At 43.0% G+C, this 19,379-nt stretch overlaps 1 protein-coding gene across 3 annotated transcripts; it reads left to right on the top strand.

Annotated features, from left to right (window-relative positions):
- Positions 1-621: 621 nt before the first annotated feature.
- Positions 622-19,003, top strand: LOC122541636 (zinc finger protein 239-like). Of its 3 annotated transcripts, XM_043678560.1 has the most exons (6): positions 622-808; positions 1,815-1,865; positions 4,346-4,445; positions 13,191-13,318; positions 14,626-14,993; positions 16,264-19,003. In XM_043678560.1, exon 6 carries the CDS (start codon positions 16,692-16,694, stop codon positions 17,385-17,387), a length of 696 nt encoding a protein of 231 aa, XP_043534495.1. In that variant the 5' UTR covers positions 622-808; positions 1,815-1,865; positions 4,346-4,445; positions 13,191-13,318; positions 14,626-14,993; positions 16,264-16,691; the 3' UTR covers positions 17,388-19,003. The 3 variants fall into 3 exon arrangements, with proteins under 3 accessions (XP_043534495.1, XP_043534496.1, XP_043534497.1); XM_043678561.1 differs by lacking the exon at positions 13,191-13,318; XM_043678562.1 differs by lacking the exons at positions 622-808; positions 1,815-1,865; positions 4,346-4,445; positions 13,191-13,318; positions 14,626-14,993 and adding an exon at positions 14,403-14,525.
- The last annotated feature ends 376 nt before the right edge of the window (positions 19,004-19,379 follow it).

Genomic DNA, 19,379 nt, shown 5'->3' with positions numbered 1-19,379 from the left:
TAATGTCACTATTCAATCAGAACTGAACTGAGGGAGAGAAATTAATTGCTATGGAGCGGCGGACCTCCAATTTGTTTAAGTTGGACAAGGGACTGAATGAAGGAGAGGAGTTTCAGCATCAGGGAAGAAGATACTTTCGAATCTGGGAAACCTCAAACTTTTATATTTTTACTTCAAAGCTTTGACAAAACAGTCTAACACTAGCCACAGTGAATAAATGTAGAATGTACTCAGAGATTATCTATTTGACCATGGCGATGAGGTGAAGGAGCGGGAGAAAGGGAATGTAGAGCAATATTGGACACTGAAGGTGGGGAATGGCTGAGGGAGGCCATTGGGTTGGGGTGGGGTGGGGCGTGGTCGGGGTGGTGAGAGGCTGAAATCCTGGTTACTGCCACCAGGGGCGTACCTCCAATTCCAGCACCGCCCACGCGACAGCCACTCGGGATCGCGGGCTCTCAGATTTGAATTTCCGAACGCTGGGCGCCAACCGTCGACGCGCGGATAAGAACTACAATTCCCGTCAGGCATCGCGGGTCCTTCTCACTGACTCCATTCTGCCGCCCCTTCCCGTGCAGGCGCGTAGCCCATATGCAGCATGGGTAATGTAGTTCGGAGCGGGATTGTGAGCGGTTTGGATGAATTGAGCTGAGTCCCTGTGGGGGGTTTAAACAACCTCAGTGAAGGGGGAGTTTTCTGTACTTGGGGCTGTAATTCAGTCATGTTTGAGAAGATGGCCTGTCCCTCCCTCCGTCAAACTCAGGAAGGCACTGCCAGAGAAAATCTCTCCAACATTTTCTCAGCAATTGTGAGTTTTTGCTGCAATGTCCGAGATATTTGTGAAGATGTTGGGTTTTCACAATATTTTCGGTCAGACCTGATAACTGTTGATATCTGATCTTCTATTGGAGATATAACCGTCTCAAGATAAACCATTTTAACACTAATTACAGGAATATTTTTGTGAGGAAGGAGTTGAAATGTTGGATTATTTTGTGTAAAACCCACTCCAGTGGTCACTGTGATGTGGAAGTTGTGGACACAGCTTTTATAGAGACATAGTGTCCAATGGCTATTGTTGTCCCACCAGATAAATTACATCCCCATGTTAGTGGCTCAATAGAAACCAACAATATGTTGATGAGGCTTTATGGTTAATGTGTCATTTTGACTTCTCAGTAATTTCCATAGCAAGGTGGGGTTTGAAGCTGAATCCTGGTTGGTTTGGTCTCCAGATACAGAGCATGGCAGGAAGGAGTGCACCACAATCCTGGATTTTACATCTTGGATTTGCGGAGAGTATAGTCAACTAGGAGAAAGTGAGAACTGCAGGTGCTGTAGATCAGAGTTGGACTATAGATGCTGGGTCCATGCCCCCCCACCAACCACTCTCTTCTCCAGGCACTTTCCCCTGTGGTGCAAAGAGGTGCAAAACCTTCCAACTTGGCACCATCCTCTTGACCTGTCGATCTTCCTTCCCAGCTACCCGCTCCACCCACCTCTCCAACCTATCACCTTCACCCCCACCTTCATCCTATCACATTCCCAGCTACCTTGCCCCCAGCCCCACCCCCCTCCCATTTACCTCTCAGTTCCTTTGGGCCACAACCTCATTCCTGATGAAGAGCTTATGCTCGAAATGTTGATTCTCCTGCTCCTCAGATGTTGCCTGACCGGCTGTGCTTTTCCAGCACCACTCTTCAACTTTGTGGAGGGTATACAAACTCTTACACAGCTCATGGAGAACTATTGTATATTATTCAGATTCTGGTACTTTCAATATTGGTAATTAGTTTGTTTTCCTTTGTTTTTAGGTCAACTTTTCAGAATCAAGAAACATTTTCACATTTGGAGTTCATTGGATAGTGAGTCTATTGTTAACCAAATCTAAATATTTCCAAATATGAACATAACATTTGCTGATCTTTACTGATCTGAAATCCCAACTTATGGGATTGTCCATCAGAAACCTTGGCACAAAGATGTTTTCAATTATATAGATCACCTCAATGATTCCCTCTGCATCTCTTGTGGATCACCTCAAGCCACTCTGAGAACTCATCCTGGCCACTCCTATTCTCACTCAAAAGGTTAACCATGTGATCATCACAAATTCCCACTATTTCCTTTTCCTCTGATTCTCTCTCTTAAACATTTCTCCTTCTCTTTCAGAGTGATTATTTACTCTGAGCTGATTTCCTGAATGTACACACTTTGGTCAAGTCAGTAATTTCTTTCACCCTCTGCCACGTGCACGAGAATGTGTTCTGACTCTCGTCACACGAGCATGTCCCGGAATCCCTGATTATTCAAGCAGAGCATTGTGATCAAGTAATCAATCAGGACACTGAAAGGTGAACCAATCAGAGCAGTGAAAAGATGTCCAATGTCAAATTGATTTAGGGAATGAAATGTGGTCAATATTTATTACAAAATCAATCACTGATTCAGAGAACACTGAGGGGGAAAGGAAACTGTCAAATCCTTCTTATTTTGTTTGAATAGTTTAGGTCATGCCTGACAAATCTGTAAAAATTCTTTGAGGAAATAATAAGCAGGTTAGACCAAGGAGAGCCAATGGATGTTATCTGCCTGGACTTCAAGAAGGCATTTGACAAAGTACTGCACAGGAGGCTACAGAGTAAGATAAGGGCCCTTTGTCTCAGAGGCAAGGTGTTAGCATAGATAGAAGGTTGGCTGTCTGGCAGAAAATAGAGAGTGGGGATAAAGGGTCCTTCTCAGGATAGCAAGCTTGTGACAAGTGGTGTTCCATAAGGTTCAGTGTTGAGACCACAATTTTTCACTTTATACATTTACAATCTAGATGAAGGAACTGAGGTCATTCTGGCTAAGTTTGCAGACAATACAAAGATAGGTAGAGAGATAGATAGCATTGAGGAAGCAGGGAGGCTGCAGAAGGATTTGGTCAAGCTCGGAGAGTGGACAAACAAGTGGCAGGTGGAGTACAATGTGGAAAAGTGAGGTCATGCACTTTGGTAGGAAGAATAGAGGCATGGACTATTTTCTAAATGGGGAGAAATTTCAGAAGTCTGTAGTGCAAAGTAACTTGGGAGTTCTAGACCAGGATTCTCTCTAGATGAACTTGTAGGTTGCGTCATGAGTTAGGAAAGCAAATGCAATGTGGCATTGATTTTGAGAGGACTTGAATGCAAGAGCAGGGATGTACTTCTCGGTGGGGGGGAGCGGGGAATCTAATTGAAACATACACAATACTGAGTAGCCAGAGTAGATGTTGAGAAAATGTTTACATTGGTAGGAGAGACTAGGACCCGAGGGCAAAGCCTTAAACTAAAGGGAAGACCTTTTAGAATGGAGATAAGGAGAAATGTCTTCAACCAGAGAATGATGAACCTATGGAATTCATAGCCAGAGAAGGCTGTGGAGACCAGGTTACTGAGTATATTTAAGACTGAGATAGTTAGGTTCTTGAGTATTAATGGGAGAAAGTGGGAGAATGAGGTTGAGAAACTTAACAGCCATGATTGAATGGTAGAGCAGATTTGATGGCCTGAATGGCCTGATTTCTGCTCCTGTGTCTTATGGTTTTATATTCCAGAGCAGGAGAAAGTGAGGACTGCACATGCTGTATATCAGAGTTGAGAGTGAAGTGCTGGAAAAGCACAACAAGCCAGGCAGCATCTGAAGAGCATGAGAATTGATGTCTCAGGCATAAGCCCTTCACCAGGAATGAGGCTTGTGGGCCAGGGGGCTGAGAAATGAATAGGAGGGGGTGTGGCTTGGGGGAAGGTAGTTGGGAATGTGATAGGTAGATGAAGGTGGTGGTGGGGGGGGGAAGGATGATAGGTCAAAGAGGAGGGTGGAGCAGATAGGTGGAAAGGAAGAAGGACAGGTGCAGAGTTGGAGGCTTGGGGCTGGGATAAGGTGGGAGGGAGGGGAAATTCTCACCTTCATCTACCTATACATTCCCAGCTCCCTTCCCCCAAGCCCCATCCCCTTCCCATTTGTCTCCCAGCCCTCCCTAGCTCACAAGCCTCATTCCTGATGAAGGGCTTATGCCCGAAACATTGCTTCTCCTGCTCCTCAGATGCTGCCTGACGTGCTGTGCTTTTCCAGCACCACACTCTCAACTATAATCCAGAGCATTCATTTTAAGAGCCCTCAGAAGACATTATAAACCCATTGGACACTGTATAAAAGATTTCTTGCATATGAATCTGCACAGGAGCTTTGTAACTGGAAATCAGCTTGTGAATTAATTTGTTTGATATAATCTTAATTTGTCTGAAGTAGAAATTGCTGTTAAATTTGTTCAGATCTTTGAGCACTTCATTCCCAAATGTACCTCTTTTCTTTATTCAACAAGATAAAAGTTTTCCACCTGAGAGCCCATAAATAGATCAACGGAGTAAAGACCATGATCCTTGACCTCGAGGGGTACCACAACGATGACGAAAAGTTGTTCAGTAAGGCATTTTGTTTTATTTTGTAGTCAAATCCTGTTGCATTTGGGAACCTCTGTGAATCCAGCAGTTCAGGTGTTTTTCACCCTGATTTGGCTATAATAATACATGGACTGTAAAGTCATCACTACAGTCCCAACTGGATATATTACATGGCTGTTCATAAAGTGGTCGCAGTTGCAATTATTTTATTATGTGGAACTTGCAGAGTTTAACAATTGAACGTTTGTGGATTTCCTGTTCATTCCCACTTAATAAATGATGTATAGTAGTTACTTACAGATACTATAACTAACAATACAAATGCTCGCTGGAATTTCTGTTGTTTATAATGATCTTAGGAGCTGTATTCAGGACAGTTTATAACTCATCGTGCAGGCGTTGAATGGGCATGGATTTGCAAGAATTACATCTCTGAGTTGAAAAAATAGTGATTGATATTAATATAAACAGCCAGTACAATCTGGTTGAAAACTGTATCAGTTTATCAAGGCATGTTGAAGGTAAAAATCACACAACACCAATTACGGTCCAACAGGTTTATTTGACGAAGGAGCAGCGCTCTGAAAGCTTGTACCTTCAAATAAACTTATTGGACTATAATTGGATGTTGTGTGATTTTTAACTTAATCCATCCCAGTCCAACCGTCACAGCAAAGCAGTTCTTAGGACAAAAAGGTGTGAGCAGTGATTTGCAGCTTCCGTGATTCTGTGTCATTTAATTTAGAGCAAATACCTACTGTCACCTGATGTGGTAATTACCTCCAATGATTCAATTATCCTTTGTAGCATAAGAAACTAAATGTGAATAACATAGTATTGTAGGATCCAAGCACATTTATTAAAGCTCACATCCAAAAGGACGCGGATGCTTTGGACAGGGTACAGAAAGGTTTTCCAGGATGGGGGATTTTAGCGATGACGAAAGGTTGGCTAAACTTGGTTTGTCTTCACTGGAATGCAGGAGGTTGAGGGGCGACCTAATAGAAGTTTGTAAGATTGTGAATGTCATGGATAGAGCGGAAAGTATGTGGCTTTTTCCTAGGATGGAGCAGCCACTTACAAAGAGATACAGGTTTAAGATGCGAGGGGGAGAAGTTTAAAAGAGATGTGCGAGGGAGGTTTTTCATGCAAAGGATGCGAGTGCCAGAGGAGGTGGTGGAACCAGACAAAGTACAGCATTCAAGAAGCACCTGGATGAATGCATGAATAGGAAGGGGAAAGATGGATTCAGATCCTGTAAGTGAAGACAATTTAAGTATGGAAGGGCAAAATGTGGTGTTGCAGGCTTGGAGAACCGAAGGACCTGTTCCTGTGCTCTATTGTTCTTTGTTCTCACGAATATGTAAAAAAATACATTCACAGTACATCAGTTTCTGGACTAAAGTTAAATTGTTAAGTTATACTGAGTAGCATGATTCTGTTAATGTGTTAAGCTTCAAGTGATCACCAGAAAGAGGCTTCCGTGACTTTGAAATCCCAGAACTGATTTATTTGATCTGATTTATTTATTGTCACATGTATTTTGTTACAAAAGGTCATAAAATACAGTGAAACATGTTATGTGTGGTGTCGTGACTCTCCAGGCACCATCTTAAAACACAGGAAGAAGAAAACAAAAGCATGAAGGCAGAAAAATGAAATGCTTGAATGAAAGTCACCACTTATCGGTGCCATCTTGCCTCCACAGACACCCTCACCACTATGAGTCTTAAATGGACCTTGCCAATGCAAATGCCATTGATGCATACAGGTACTGCACTGGCCCAAACTCAACTCCATGGGCGCTATGAATCCACTTCGAGCTCAGCTACCGCTGATGCCGCCAGGTCTTGTATTCACCTCTGCCACAACTGCCATGAATTGTTGCTAGAACTTTGACAACACAGACGTCACTGGGAACCCAAACGTGCCTCTGATGCTGTCACCAGGGATCCGCACTGCTGGGCCTGCTCGTGTCTGCGCTACAGGGTTCATTCGTCACCGCCGATGTCATTCCTGCAACCTAGCTCTTCGTGAAGAGGTAATTTTTTTCTTTGAAAAAAGGAAATGGAAAAAAGAGACTAAAAAAGGAACAAAATGAAGTGGATGAACCCAAGGTTCAGAAGCCCTGCTGCACCATCATCGTAGCGGAATACTGGAGAAACGGAAAACAAGAGTCCTCATTTATGTGCCAGTAACATTTGTTGCTAATTTGCTGAACAATGGGAAATTTGGAGAAATAATCCATTTCAAGGATGTAATTTTCTCTGTGCACCATGGTTTGAATCTCTCAAATTGTGATCAGACTGTGCATACTGTAGATCTCCCACCATTGGTATCGAGGAGAAAGAAGATGTCAAGAAACCAAGATAACCTTGCATATTGGCATTGTCATGTGATTCTACCAATGCCTGTTATTTAGCTGAACCAAGGCCCCTGTCAAATTGGTTGAGAGAATAATCTGTGCACACATTCTAAATTTGTTTTCTGTACCTAATGACTGTGTTTTCTCAAGACTATGGAGTAAAAGTATAAAAGTTTGGTGTTTCCAGTTTAAAATACATCTCCCTCACTGGCCAAAGGTTCTGTCTTCTGTTCAATCCCTGACCCAGTCAAGGTTGGCAATCTAAGGTGCCCTTCCAGCCCAGTTCTGATCATTGGAAGAGAAAAGGCAGACCTACAGGCAATTGAAGGCCAAGGTCTAATAATGAATTCACAACATAAAGGACAGGTGTAGAAAGTACTAGAGGCCCAACAAACGGCTGACAACCCTGATGTGCAGGGTTTCTTTTACGCTGTCTCAGACCACTTGCAGCCCAAACATCAAAGACCCCATCCACTGGTGGCCAAGCATAGAGTTAGTCTTATCAAAGACAAAGATGTGGAGGTGCAAGTGTTGTACTGGGTTGGACAAAGTTAAAACTCACACAACACCAGGTTATAGCCCAATAGGTTTATTTGGAAGTACAGTCGTCCTCCGTATACTCGCGGGGGTTATGTTCCAGGACCTATCGTGGAAACCCGAAACCGCAGATAGAAGCGGTCCCTGGTTCCGGAATGTTCCCTATAACATGTTCAGGTCATGGTAAACCGCAGGTAAACAATTCTGCAGATCCGGGGTTTGCCCTGTACTAGCTTTCGGAGCGCTAATAGCTAATGGGGCAGGATCATAAGTCACAGAATTCATAGCAAAAGATCATAGTGCCATGCAACTGATACGATATATTGAACACACCTAGATTGCTGTTTAGTCTTTCATTTTTTAAGAATGGGTTGCAGGTATCAATTCATTAATACGTAAATCGCAGAACTGCTTTTCAGTCACATTCCCGAGATAACTTAAGGTTTTATAAAAAAAAAAGTGACATCTCAGCTCAGGCAGTGCATTAAAGGTGTGAGGTTAGAGTCTGTCTGTATCCCAATTTTGAGTCAGAATTGTTCTATTTCCAAAGTAGGAATTTATAAAATGTCACATGGATTACCTGCCTAAAGATTGTGCGTTTTTTGAACTGTTGTGTAATTTTTAACAAAGACAAAGAAACAATTTAAACGATGCTGGGGGGAGGACTTCAGAGATCTCCTCAATCAGGGCTCTGTTGTCGATCAGAGCATCCTTGATCATGTTTCACAGCTCAGCAACACCTCAGCCCTGCATGAAATAAAGAAGGCCATCCACTAACTTAAGAACAACAAGGCTGCTGGAGCAGATGGTATCACCGCTAAGACATTGAAGTGCAGGGCCAAATAGTTCCTGCTGCAGCTACACAACCTGGTCTACCTTATGTTGAAAGAGGAGAGCATCCTGAGAGACATCCAAGATGCCACAGTCGTGAGATTTTTCAAAAAAAGGGAACAAGTCCAACTGTGGTAACTACAGGGGAACCTCCCTGATGTCGATCATCAAGGTTCTTCTCAAATTTCTCTTCTCAAATTTCTCCTCCCTGCGGCTGAGGAACTCCTCCTGGAATCACAGTGTGGCTTCTAGCCATAAAGGGGCACAATGGAATGATTTTCACCACACGACAGTCACATAAGAAATTCAGAGACAAGAACCTACCCCTATATAATGCCTTCTTTAACCTTACATATGCCTTTGATACCGTCAACAGTGAAGCCTCTGCTTTGGCTGCACCATAAAGTTTGTGACAGTGTGCTAGCACATCCTTCAGCTGCCTGAAGGAAAGGGTGTTTGAGGACAACAACATCAGATCTGACACCAAACACATGGTATACAGAGCTGTGGTGCTTCCTTCTTTTTCTTGACCAAACCTCAATTTCTCTAGTCATCCAGCATTCCCTACTCTGCCAGCTTTGCCTTTCACCCGAACAAGAACATGCTGTCTCAGGACACTCGTTATCTCATTTTTTTGAAGGCTTCCCGTTTTCCAGCTCTCCCTTTACTTGCGAATATCTGCTTCCAATCAAGTTTTGAAAGTTCTTGCCTAATATTGTCAAAATTGGCCTTCCTCCAATTTAAAACTTTAACTTTTAGATCTGATCTATCCTTTTCCATCACTACTTTAAAACTAATAGAATTATGCCCCAAAGTGCTTCCCTACTGACACCTGTCACATGCCCTGTCTTACTTCCCAAGAGTAGGTCAAGTTTTGCATATTCTATAGTAGATACGTCCACATACTGAATCAGAAAATTTTCTTATACATAATTAACAAATTTTTCTCCATCTAAACACTTAACACTGTGGTAGTCCCAATCTATGTATGGAAAGTTCAATTCCCCTACCATAACCACACTTTTATCCTGCAGATAACTGAAATCCCCAGAGCAAATTTGTTTCTCAATTTCTTGCTGATTGTTGGTAGGGTGGGGGGTGGGGATCTGTAGTACAATCCCAATAAGGTGGTCATCCCTTTCTTATTTCTCAGTTCCACCAAAATAACTTCCCTGGTCAAATTCCCAGGAATATCCTCCCTATGTACAGCCTTAATGTTATTCCTTATCAAAAATGCCACTCACCCTCCTCTCTTGCCCCTCTCTCTATCCTTCCTATAGAATTTGAATCCTGGAACAATAAGCTGCCAGTCCTGTCCACCCCTGAGCCACAGGGAGAAAGTGAGGGCTGCAGATGTTGGAGATCCGAGTCAAAAAGTGTGATGTAGGAAAAGCTTGATGAAGAGCTTATGCTCGAAACATCAGCTCTCCTGCTCTTCGATGCTGCCTGACCACGAGCCACACCTCTGTAATTGCTATGATATCCTTGTCCCATGTTCCTAACCATGCCCTGAGTTCATCTGCCTTTCCTGTTAGGTCTCTTGCATTGAAATAATGCAGTTTAATTTATCAGCCCTACCTTGTTCTCTGCTTTGTTTCTGCCTGCCCTGACTGTTTGACTTGCTCCTTTTGGCTCAGTGGTTAGCACTGCTGCCTCACAGCGCCAGGGACCCAGGTTTGATTCCCGCCTTTGGTAACTGACTGTGTGGAGTTTGCACATTCTCCCTGTGTCTGCATGGGTTTCCACCAGTGCTCCGGTTTCCTTCCACAGTCCAAAGATGCGCAGGTTAGGTGAATTGGTCATGCTAAATTGCCCATAGTCAGGGGTAAAAATAGGGAAGAGGAATGGGTCTGGGTGGGTTACTCTTTGGAGGGTCGGTGTGGACTTGTTGGGCCAAAGGGCCTGTTTCCATACTGTAGAGAATCTAATCTAACCTAATCTAATCTTTCCCAATTGTGCCAGTCTCAGACTTTTTTTTTAAATAGACAAAAGTGAGATCCAGAGAACTTTTCTAAGAGGATAGCTCCAAAATATTCTATGGTTTTCAGCAAACAACAATAAACTTTACTTTGCAATACTAGAACAGTAATACAATGACAATGGATGTAGGTTTGCTCGCTGAGCTGGAGGTTCATTTCCAGACGTTTCATCTCCCTACTTGGTAACATCTTCGGTGGGCCTCTGGGTGAAGCACTGTTTATAATTCCTGCTTTCTATTTATATGTTTGGGTTTCTTTGGGTTGGTGATGCCATTTCCTGTGGTGACATCGTTTCCTGTGGTGATGTCATTTCCTGTTCTTTTTCTCAGGGGTAGATGGAGTCTAACTCAATGTGTTTGTTGATAGAGTTCCAGTTGGAATGCCATGCTTCTAGGAATTTTCGTGTGTGTCTCTGTTTGGCTTGTCCTAGAACGGATGTGTTGTCCCAGTCGAAGTGGTGTCCTTCCTAGTGAGAGAGGGTCATGTTGTTTTGTGGCTAGTTGATGTTCATGTATCGTGGTGGTTGGTTTTCTGCCTGTTTGTCCAATGTAGTGTTTGATACAGTCCTTGCACAGTATTTTGTAAATGACATTAGTTTTGCTTGTTGTCTGTATAGGGTCTTTCAAGTTCATTAGCTGCTGTTTTAGTGTGTTGGTGGGTTTGTGGGCTACCATGATGCCAAGTGGTCAGAGTAGTCTGGCAGTCATTTCCGAGATGTCTTTGATGTAGGGGAGAGTGGCTAGGGTTTCTGGATGGGTTTTGTCTACTTGTTTGAGTTTGTTGCTGAGAAATCTGTGGACTGTGTTCATTGCGTACCTGTTCTTTTTTAATACACTGTATTGGTGAATTTCCTCTGCTCCTCATAGTTCCTCTGTGCTGCTGTGTGTTGTGGCTCATTGGAGTAATGTTCTGATGCAGCTTCGTTTGTGGATGTTGGGATGATTGCTTCTGTAGTTCAATATTTGGTCCGTATGTGTTGTTTTCCTGTAGATGCTGGTTTGAAGTTCCCCATTGGCTGTTCACGCTACTGTGGCAGTTTGTTGTTGTTTTCCTCCTCTTTAGTGAATTTTATGCCAGTAAGGGTATTATTGATGGTCTTGAAGGTTTCCTCTAATTGTTTTAGTAATGACAAAGGTGTCATCCACGTAGCGGACCCAAAGTTTGGGTTGGATGGTTGGCAGAGCTGTTTGTTTGAGTCTCTGCATTACTGTCTCTGCTAAGAACCCTCATATCAGATAGCAGTTACAGTTACTTCCATGCCGCTATTAGACTGCTGAATGGACTCTCTAACTTCGAAAATGTTGATCTTCCTTTGCACACCTGTGCAGTTGTACTGCTAGTAAAACCAAACTTTTTGCGTACTTAGGTATATATGACTACAATAAATCAAGTGAAACAAACATCATGCACAGTTGCAACAAGACCTCACTGTTATTGAAACTCTAACCTCCTAGAAATGAATGCCAAGGTTCCATTTACCATCTTAATTACCTGCTGCACCTAATGTTTTTGAATTGAATGCACAAGAACACCCAGATCCCTCTGTGTTGTGCTTGTTTGGAATGTCTTTCCATTTAAATAGTCTACCTTTTGATTCTTCCTGCCAAAGTGATCTCAGTGTTCTACATTAAATTCCATCTGCCAGATTTTTGCTCACTGATTCAACCTGTCTGTATCCCCTTATGTCTTTGTAGCACATTCGCCCATTTACTATTGTATTGTAAGCAAATTTGGATGCATTACAGCCCTTCTCCAAATCATTAGTACAGACCTTAAATAACTGAGACTCTAAGGCTGATCCTTATGACATTGCACAAGTTATATGGGCAGATGTTCGCAGGTAAAGGGTGGCTGGAAAATGGGAAACCTTCAGAAATGAGATAACGAGTGTCCAGAGACAGTATATTCCTGTTAGGGTGAAAGGAAAGGCTGGTAGGTATAGGGAATGCTGAATGATTAAAGAAATTGAGGGTTTGGTCAAGAAAAAGAAGGAAGCATATGTCAAGTATAGACAGTTAGATCGAGTATAAAGACAATAGGAGTATATTTAAGAGGGAAATCAGGAGGGCAAAAAGGGAACATGAGATAGCTTTGGCAAATAGTGTTAAGGAGAATCAAACAGGTTTTTACAAATACATTAAGGACAAAAGAGTAATTAGAGAGTGAATAGGCCCCTCAAAGGCGGCTTTTGTGTGGAGCTGTAGGAGATAGGGCAGATACTAAATGAGTATTTTGCATCAATGTTTACTGTGGAAAAGGACAGAAGATATAGAATGTAGGGAAATAGATGGTGACACCTTGAAAAATGTCCATATTACAGAGGAGGAAGTGCTGGATGTCTTGAAACACATAAAAGTGGATAAATCCCCAGGACCTGATCAGGTGTCCCCTAGAACTCTGTGGGAAGCTAGAGAAGTGATTGCTGGGCCTCTTGCTGAGATATTTGTATCATCGATAGTCACAGGTGAGGTGCCGGAAGACTGGAGGTTGGCAAACGTGGTGCCACTGTTTAAGAAGGGTGGTAAAGACAAGTCAGGGAACTATAGACCAGTGAGCTGACATCAGTGGTGGGCAAGTTGTTGGAGGGACAGGATGTACATGTATTTGGAAAGGCAAGGACTGATTAGGGATAGTCAACATGGGTTTGTGTGTGGGAAATCATATCTCACAAACTTGATTGTTACTTTTTCAAAAAACTCAAAGAGGATTGATGACGGCAGAGTGGTGGACGTGGTCTATATGTACTTCAATAAGGCGTTCCCCGTGGGAGACTGGGTAGCAAGGTTAGCTCTCATGAAATACAGGGATATCTGGTCGGCATGGACGAGTTGGACCGAAGGATCTGCTTCTGTGCTGTACACCTCTATGACTCAATGACTCTATTTGCATCAGCTGAGCTTCTGACCCCATGTTCTCTCTATCACAAAGACGACCTATTTCCCCCTCTGTAACATCAAACATTCCCAACAACCACTATCTTCTCCTCTCCACCCTTCTTCCCCCTGTCGGTCCACTTGTTGATGAAATTCTCATTCATGTTGTTGTTACTTCTAGACTCAAGTACACCATTCCAATGCTCCCCCGTACAGCTTCCCATCGTCTATCAAGAACTTTCAGATAAATGGAGAGATATTTCTTATTTATGTGGAGAGTTCAAAACTGGAGTCCATCAGTATGAAATGGTAAATAATAAATCCAATTAGGAATTCAGAAGAAATGTCTTCACTAATAGAATGATAAAAATGTTGAACTTGCTTCCATTGGAAATGGTTGAGGAATAAAATTGAATACATTTGATGGGAAACTGGGTAGGTCTATGAGGGTGAATGGCATAGAAGGATCCGCTGAGAGGGTGAGAGATGATATGGAGGGAGAAAGCTCATGTGGAGCGGAAGCATCAAGTGAAATCAGTTAGGCCAATGATCTATTTCTGTGCTTTAAAATCTAAAATAAAAACAAAATGTGCTGGAAATGCTGAGCTGGTCACCTGTGGAGAGAAACAAATGAAGTATTGGGTCAAGATAACCCTTCAACAGAAATGAGTTGAGATGTTGGGCAGCTCTTTCTTTTATTGGAGAACACACCCCTCTGTTCTCCCCTGCACAGCCTTCCTACACTCATCAGCATGGTTCCTGAGCTTTCACCACTGAACACCCTCACCAGGAAGACTCCTCCCAGAGTTCAGATGTCCCCCTGTTTCCTCAGTGTTGATTATCCTAGAGTCAATCTCTGATTCACGGTCACTCCCAGGCACAGAGTAAATGCCAGGAGCGTGTGTACAGTTGCTGCACAAGGCATTGTATTACTCTCTGAGAACAGTATCAACTCCAAAGAACAGAATCTATCCTGTAGTACTTCACAAACACAAGTCTATTCCCTGAATCACAGACTTACTGTCCAGCTCCTAAATTAACTTCCTGAGTTGCAAGAGTCACTCCCCAAACACTGACCCAACTTAGTTTCCCACTCTCTTGGTTCGCCCTGCTTATATCTGCACTGTCCCACATGCCAGGAGCTCTCCATTCTCATCAGCACTGAATTCTTGTCTTTCACAACCCTTCCACTCACACCAAAACCGAACATCTCTCTCTCACAGCCTCTCAACTCTCACCAGCAGTGACACCCTCTCACAAGCACCAATCTTAGGTTCCTTGGTTGAAGTTTCCCTTATTTTAGTTTTTCAGCATTGGTCACCCAACAGACAATCTCTAAGTCACTGAGTCACCCCCCCCCCCCCAGTCCCAATGGTTCTCCAGTGTTCCCCCGTCTCATATCTTCCTGCCTGTGTCATTCCTCCGCCTTGAGTCACTCGCTGCTATGACCCTTTCTCCCATGCCGAGATGGAAATAAACAAATGAAGGCACTGGTGTACTGGAGCACAATTTTGAAGTACGCAAGTCGTCAGTCCAATACGGGTGTTTTGTGAAAGTTATAGTGTTTTTTTCCCTTTTGTACGCATTTCCCTCATGTATTCATCCCTCCTGTGCAGGTATTCGTCCCACCATTGCATGTCATTACTGCCGAGATGCTGTGGATCTTCCTCTTCTGATTTGCTGTCATACACATTCGAAGAAACAGATCCCATGCTATTGTCAGTTTGAAAGCCTCCAAGAATGAGGAATGCTATTCCCACACTAAACATCTGTCAAACATTTATATTGGAAACCGAATCAGCAGCTGCAACAAGTGCGATTTTATTTTCACTCAACCTTCATGAAACGCATGTTGCTCCAGAAATATGTGGATTGACTGTGAGAGACGTCAATCAGAGAGCTCACCCACTCTGCGCATTGTCTCCTCTTCCTCTTCCAGAGCTGGTTCACTTCCTATAGGGACTGAAAACCAAGTGAGGAGATGGTGAGTGAAGGAGCAGCTTTTATACAAATTGTATTCCATAATATCCACACCAATCTTCAGGCAGTCTGACTATCCTGTGGGCAGTCAGGGGTGGAAATGTCCCTTATGCTGTGTGAAAAGATCCAGCTGAGAGAGCTGTTAACTTGGTGCTTTGTGCTGAACTGTGTGACTGGAGCTGTGTGTTGGATATTGAGTGTGTTTATTGAAAACATTTCCCTCTGATTTCCAGGCTGAGTTTTGTTGATGGCTCATTCCGGAATATGAGAAGGTGATGTGTAATTATCTGGGAGGTGCAGAGTGTCTGAGGATTCTTGCTTATTTCCTATTGTTCAGTTGTCTATGTGTAAGTTGGAAACTGATTATTATCCTGTGGATTTTAATTTTGAAAGTTCCTCTGAGGAAATGAGGATTTTTGGAAAGATTGAAGGAGTGTTGTCTGTTCAAAGCAGGTGGTACATATAATCATAGAATCCATATAGTGTGAAAACAGATCCTTCAGCCCAACAAGTCCTCACCAACCCTCCAAAGAGTAACCACCCAGACCCATTCTCCTATATTTACCCCTGACTAATGCATCTAAACTACACATCCCTGACCACTATAGGCAATTTAACATCTCTAGTTCACTTAACCTGCACATCTTTGGATTGTGGGAGAAAACCACAGCATCCAGAGGAAACCCACATAGACATAGGAAGAATGTGCAAACTCCATACAGACAGTTACCCAATATTGGAATTGAACCCAGGTCCCTGGTATTGTAAGGCAGCAGTGCTAGCCACCATTGCCACCCAGACTAACTGAAGCTGTTCAGTGCCTTGAGTATGTTCTATTATTCAGCAAGATCACAATGCACCTAATTTCATATTCCTGCACTTTTCAAAAAGCCTGGGCTTGGATTTGATAGTTTTGCCTAGTGCTGTGGCTGACAGCTAAATTTGCAGACTGAGTGAGTGCAAGTGTATCTAATTTCCCAGGATAAACCAGAACCTTTTAATCAGCTATACTGAAGCAAACTTTTCCCCAGCTTCTTGCACGTTGTCCAGTGTGCTTTCCTCAAATAATTTTGAAAAACAAGGGGAGAAACTTTAAAGTCTCCACTGAATTAATATTCCTCCTGCTGGAAAAAGGACTTGTATCTGATCCGCCTACACCAGGGAATAGCAGACTGGCACTCACTGTGGAACAGTCTCTGAATGAACAGTAAGCTTCTTTAACAAAGGAGAAGAGGGAGGTGGTGGAACTCATGTTTCCTTTTCCTATTTTGCAGAAGGATTGCATTGTACACCAGAGAATACAAAGAGGCTAGACACTGCAGGTAGATCCTGATCATCATCCAAGAACAACTGCACAACTGTTGGAACACATTCCAGTCCCCTTCCAGCATTCTCAACCCAGAGAAATTGGGATTTGGTTGGGTCACTGCAGGTTTGACATATCATCAGATTTGAACTGGTCAGTGGTATGGAGCATTCCATCAAAACCAACCTTTTCAAGGGTTTGGCTGTGAGTGATCAGTCAGGCTGAGACTGGGAAAAGTGTGAGTGGCTCCAAGTGTAGTAAGAACTCCAAACATTCATCAAGTCTCATGAATCCCTGAATCATTCCTGAAGATGAGAGGCTGTTCATGTGAGGTAGTCTCTACAGGCTCATAAGACCTTATAATATACAAAGTGCAGTTAACAAAAGGCCAGTTCAATGGAAGATAAACCATTCAAGTGTGAGGTGTGCAACAAATCATTCTCATGCTCATCTCACTTTCTCGTACACCAACGCACCCACACAGGTGAGAAACCATTTACCTGTGATGTTTGTGACAAATCATTCTCGCAGTCAGTGACCCTCCGTGTTCACCAACGTATCCACACAGGGGAGAAGCCATTTAGATGTGAAGTGTGTGACAAAGCCTTCACACAGTTATCGAGCCTCCTGGTCCATCAGACCATCCACACGGGGGAGAAACCCTTCAAATGTGAAGTTTGTGATAAGGCCTTTCCGACATCTACAAGGCTCCTGGAACATCAGAGCATCCATACCGGGGAGAAACCCTTCAGGTGTCAGGTGTGCAACAAATCATTCTCACGCTCCTCTCACTTCCGGACACATCAACGTATTCACACTGGGGTGAAACCATTCAAGTGTGAGGTCTGCAAGAAATCATTCTCTCAGTCATCAACTCTACGTGAACACCAACGTCTTCACACTGGGGAGAAGCCATTCAAATGTGAGGTGTGTAATAAGGGATTTGCGCAATTGCCAGGCCTGGTGAGTCACCGCCGCGTTCACACAGGCGAGAAGAAAATATTCACATGTGAGGTGTGTAATAAGGAGTTTGAACAGTTATGGGGCATGTTGGATCACCGTCGTATTCACACAGTCAGTAATGCTCCTTAGAAACCGATACATCCACATTGAGGAAAAGCTGTGAGGTCTGTGTTGAAGGCTTCACAAGAAAGACCCCCTTTCTGATACACCATCTGTTTTATGCAGATGAGAAACCATTGAATTGGGAGATGTGTGACTGAGTCTTCACTCTTTGCAACACTCATGAATCACCAATGCATTCATACAGGCGAGAAGCTGTTTTAGTGTGAATTTGTTAACAAAAGCTTTGCACACTCTCATCAGGCCTGATGTATCTTTGGCATACTCACACTGAAGAGAAACTAGATAAAGTGCGTGACAAATCCTCAACAAGCTCATTGAAGCTTCCTGTCTGAGAAAATCGCCACAAAGAGAAATCATCCAAGTCTGAGATTTAAGATAAAGTTTTCCTGAAGTATTCAACTCTCATAAGATATGAGAGGATCCCTGTAGGAAAAAAGCATTCATGAGACAAGGCGTTCACAAAGTCTGTGTACATCCTGGTCCATGAATGCACTCACATGGGGAGAAACCCGTTTGGTGTGGGAGCCCCATCATAAAGCCTTCACACAGTTGTTAGACCTACTGGAACAGTGAACAGACACAGGAGTCTTTTCTGCCATGGTGTGTATCAGGATTGTTTCCCCTCCTTCTCCTGCAGAACAATAAAGAAGCATGCCAGCATCTCAGGCAAAGTAGTCTGAATAATTGAGGCCACGTGCTCAAACATTCTTTGGCTCTGCCATTGATGTACAACCACAGTGTGTACCATCTACAAGATGTATATAGAAGTTCACCAAGGTTACTTAGCATCTTTCAAACCCATAGTTCCTACCATTTGGGAACACTACTACCTGCAGTTTCCCCTGTGAGTTATGGGAAGGCATGAGCACAGTTGTAATGTCACTGGACTAGTGATCCAGTACCTCAGGCTTATGTTCTGGGACCTCCGTTTGAAACCCAACATGTAGATGGTGAAATTTGAATTCAATAAAAATCTGGAATTAAGAATAGAAGCGATTGTTGTAAAAATGCAACTGGTTTACTAATTTCATTGAGGGAAGTAAACTACCATCCTAGTCTTGCATTCAAATGATTGACATACAACTGCACAGTAGCTGATTCTTAACTGTCTTCTGTGCAATCAGATATAAGCAATAAATGCTGGCTGAGCTAGTGACACTTTCCATCAAACAATAAAAATAAACTCTCTAGAGCCACTCACCATCTTGACCTGGAAATATATCACTGGGTCAAAATCCTGCATTTCCCCCATGAATGGCATTGTGGGGATACATTCACCATCTGGACCGCATTGGTTCACGAAAGCAGCTCACCACCACTTTCTCAGTTCATGATAGGTAATAGATGCTTGTTCAGCCAGTGAATGAATTTTAAAAAACCCTTCTTATTATAGTTAGTTTCTGTTATGTTATGACTTCTTGTGAAGATACAAGGAAATTTTATGGTACATCCTTGCCTATTTGTATAGAATAGGGAATGTATACCATCATAATCCTCATTGTCTTCGTTTTGTTTAATTGGTGAGAGTTTCTCTTTAAGTCAAATGGTCGTTCTGCTATAACATATGTTTTGTTAACACAAATTTGCTATAACATGATTGACAAATTGGAAAGGAGAAAGTGAGGACTGCAGGTGCAGATTAGCACCGCCTTCTTGACCTGCAATCTTCTTCCCAACCTCTCCACGCCCACCACCTCTCCAGCCTATCACCCTCACCTTAACCTCCTTCCACCTATCGTATTCCCGACGCCCCTCCCCCAAGTCCCTCCTCCCTACCTTTTATCTTAGCCTGCCTGGCATATCCTCCTCATTCCTGAAGAAGGGCTTATGCCCGAAATGTCGATTCTCCTGTTCCTTTGATGCTGCCTGACCTGCTGCGCTTTTCCAGGAACACATTTTTAAGCTCTGACAAATTGGAAACACTGTTTCTAAAGCATGAAGTTTTAAAGTACTATTGGTTAAAACACGATTCCAATAATTTAAATGGTGATGCAATTG

Source organism: Chiloscyllium plagiosum, chromosome 37 (genome assembly GCF_004010195.1).
Source record: "Chiloscyllium plagiosum isolate BGI_BamShark_2017 chromosome 37, ASM401019v2, whole genome shotgun sequence".
NCBI lineage: Eukaryota > Metazoa > Chordata > Chondrichthyes > Orectolobiformes > Hemiscylliidae > Chiloscyllium > Chiloscyllium plagiosum.
Note: the sequence above shows the minus strand (reverse complement) of the source record. Positions and strands in the feature narration are given on the sequence as shown.

Bases quoted from the DNA above. Each gene is read 5' to 3' on its own strand.
- LOC122541636 (XM_043678561.1), top strand. From the start codon at position 16,692: ATGGAAGATAAACCATTCAAGTGTGAGGTGTGCAACAAATCATTCTCA.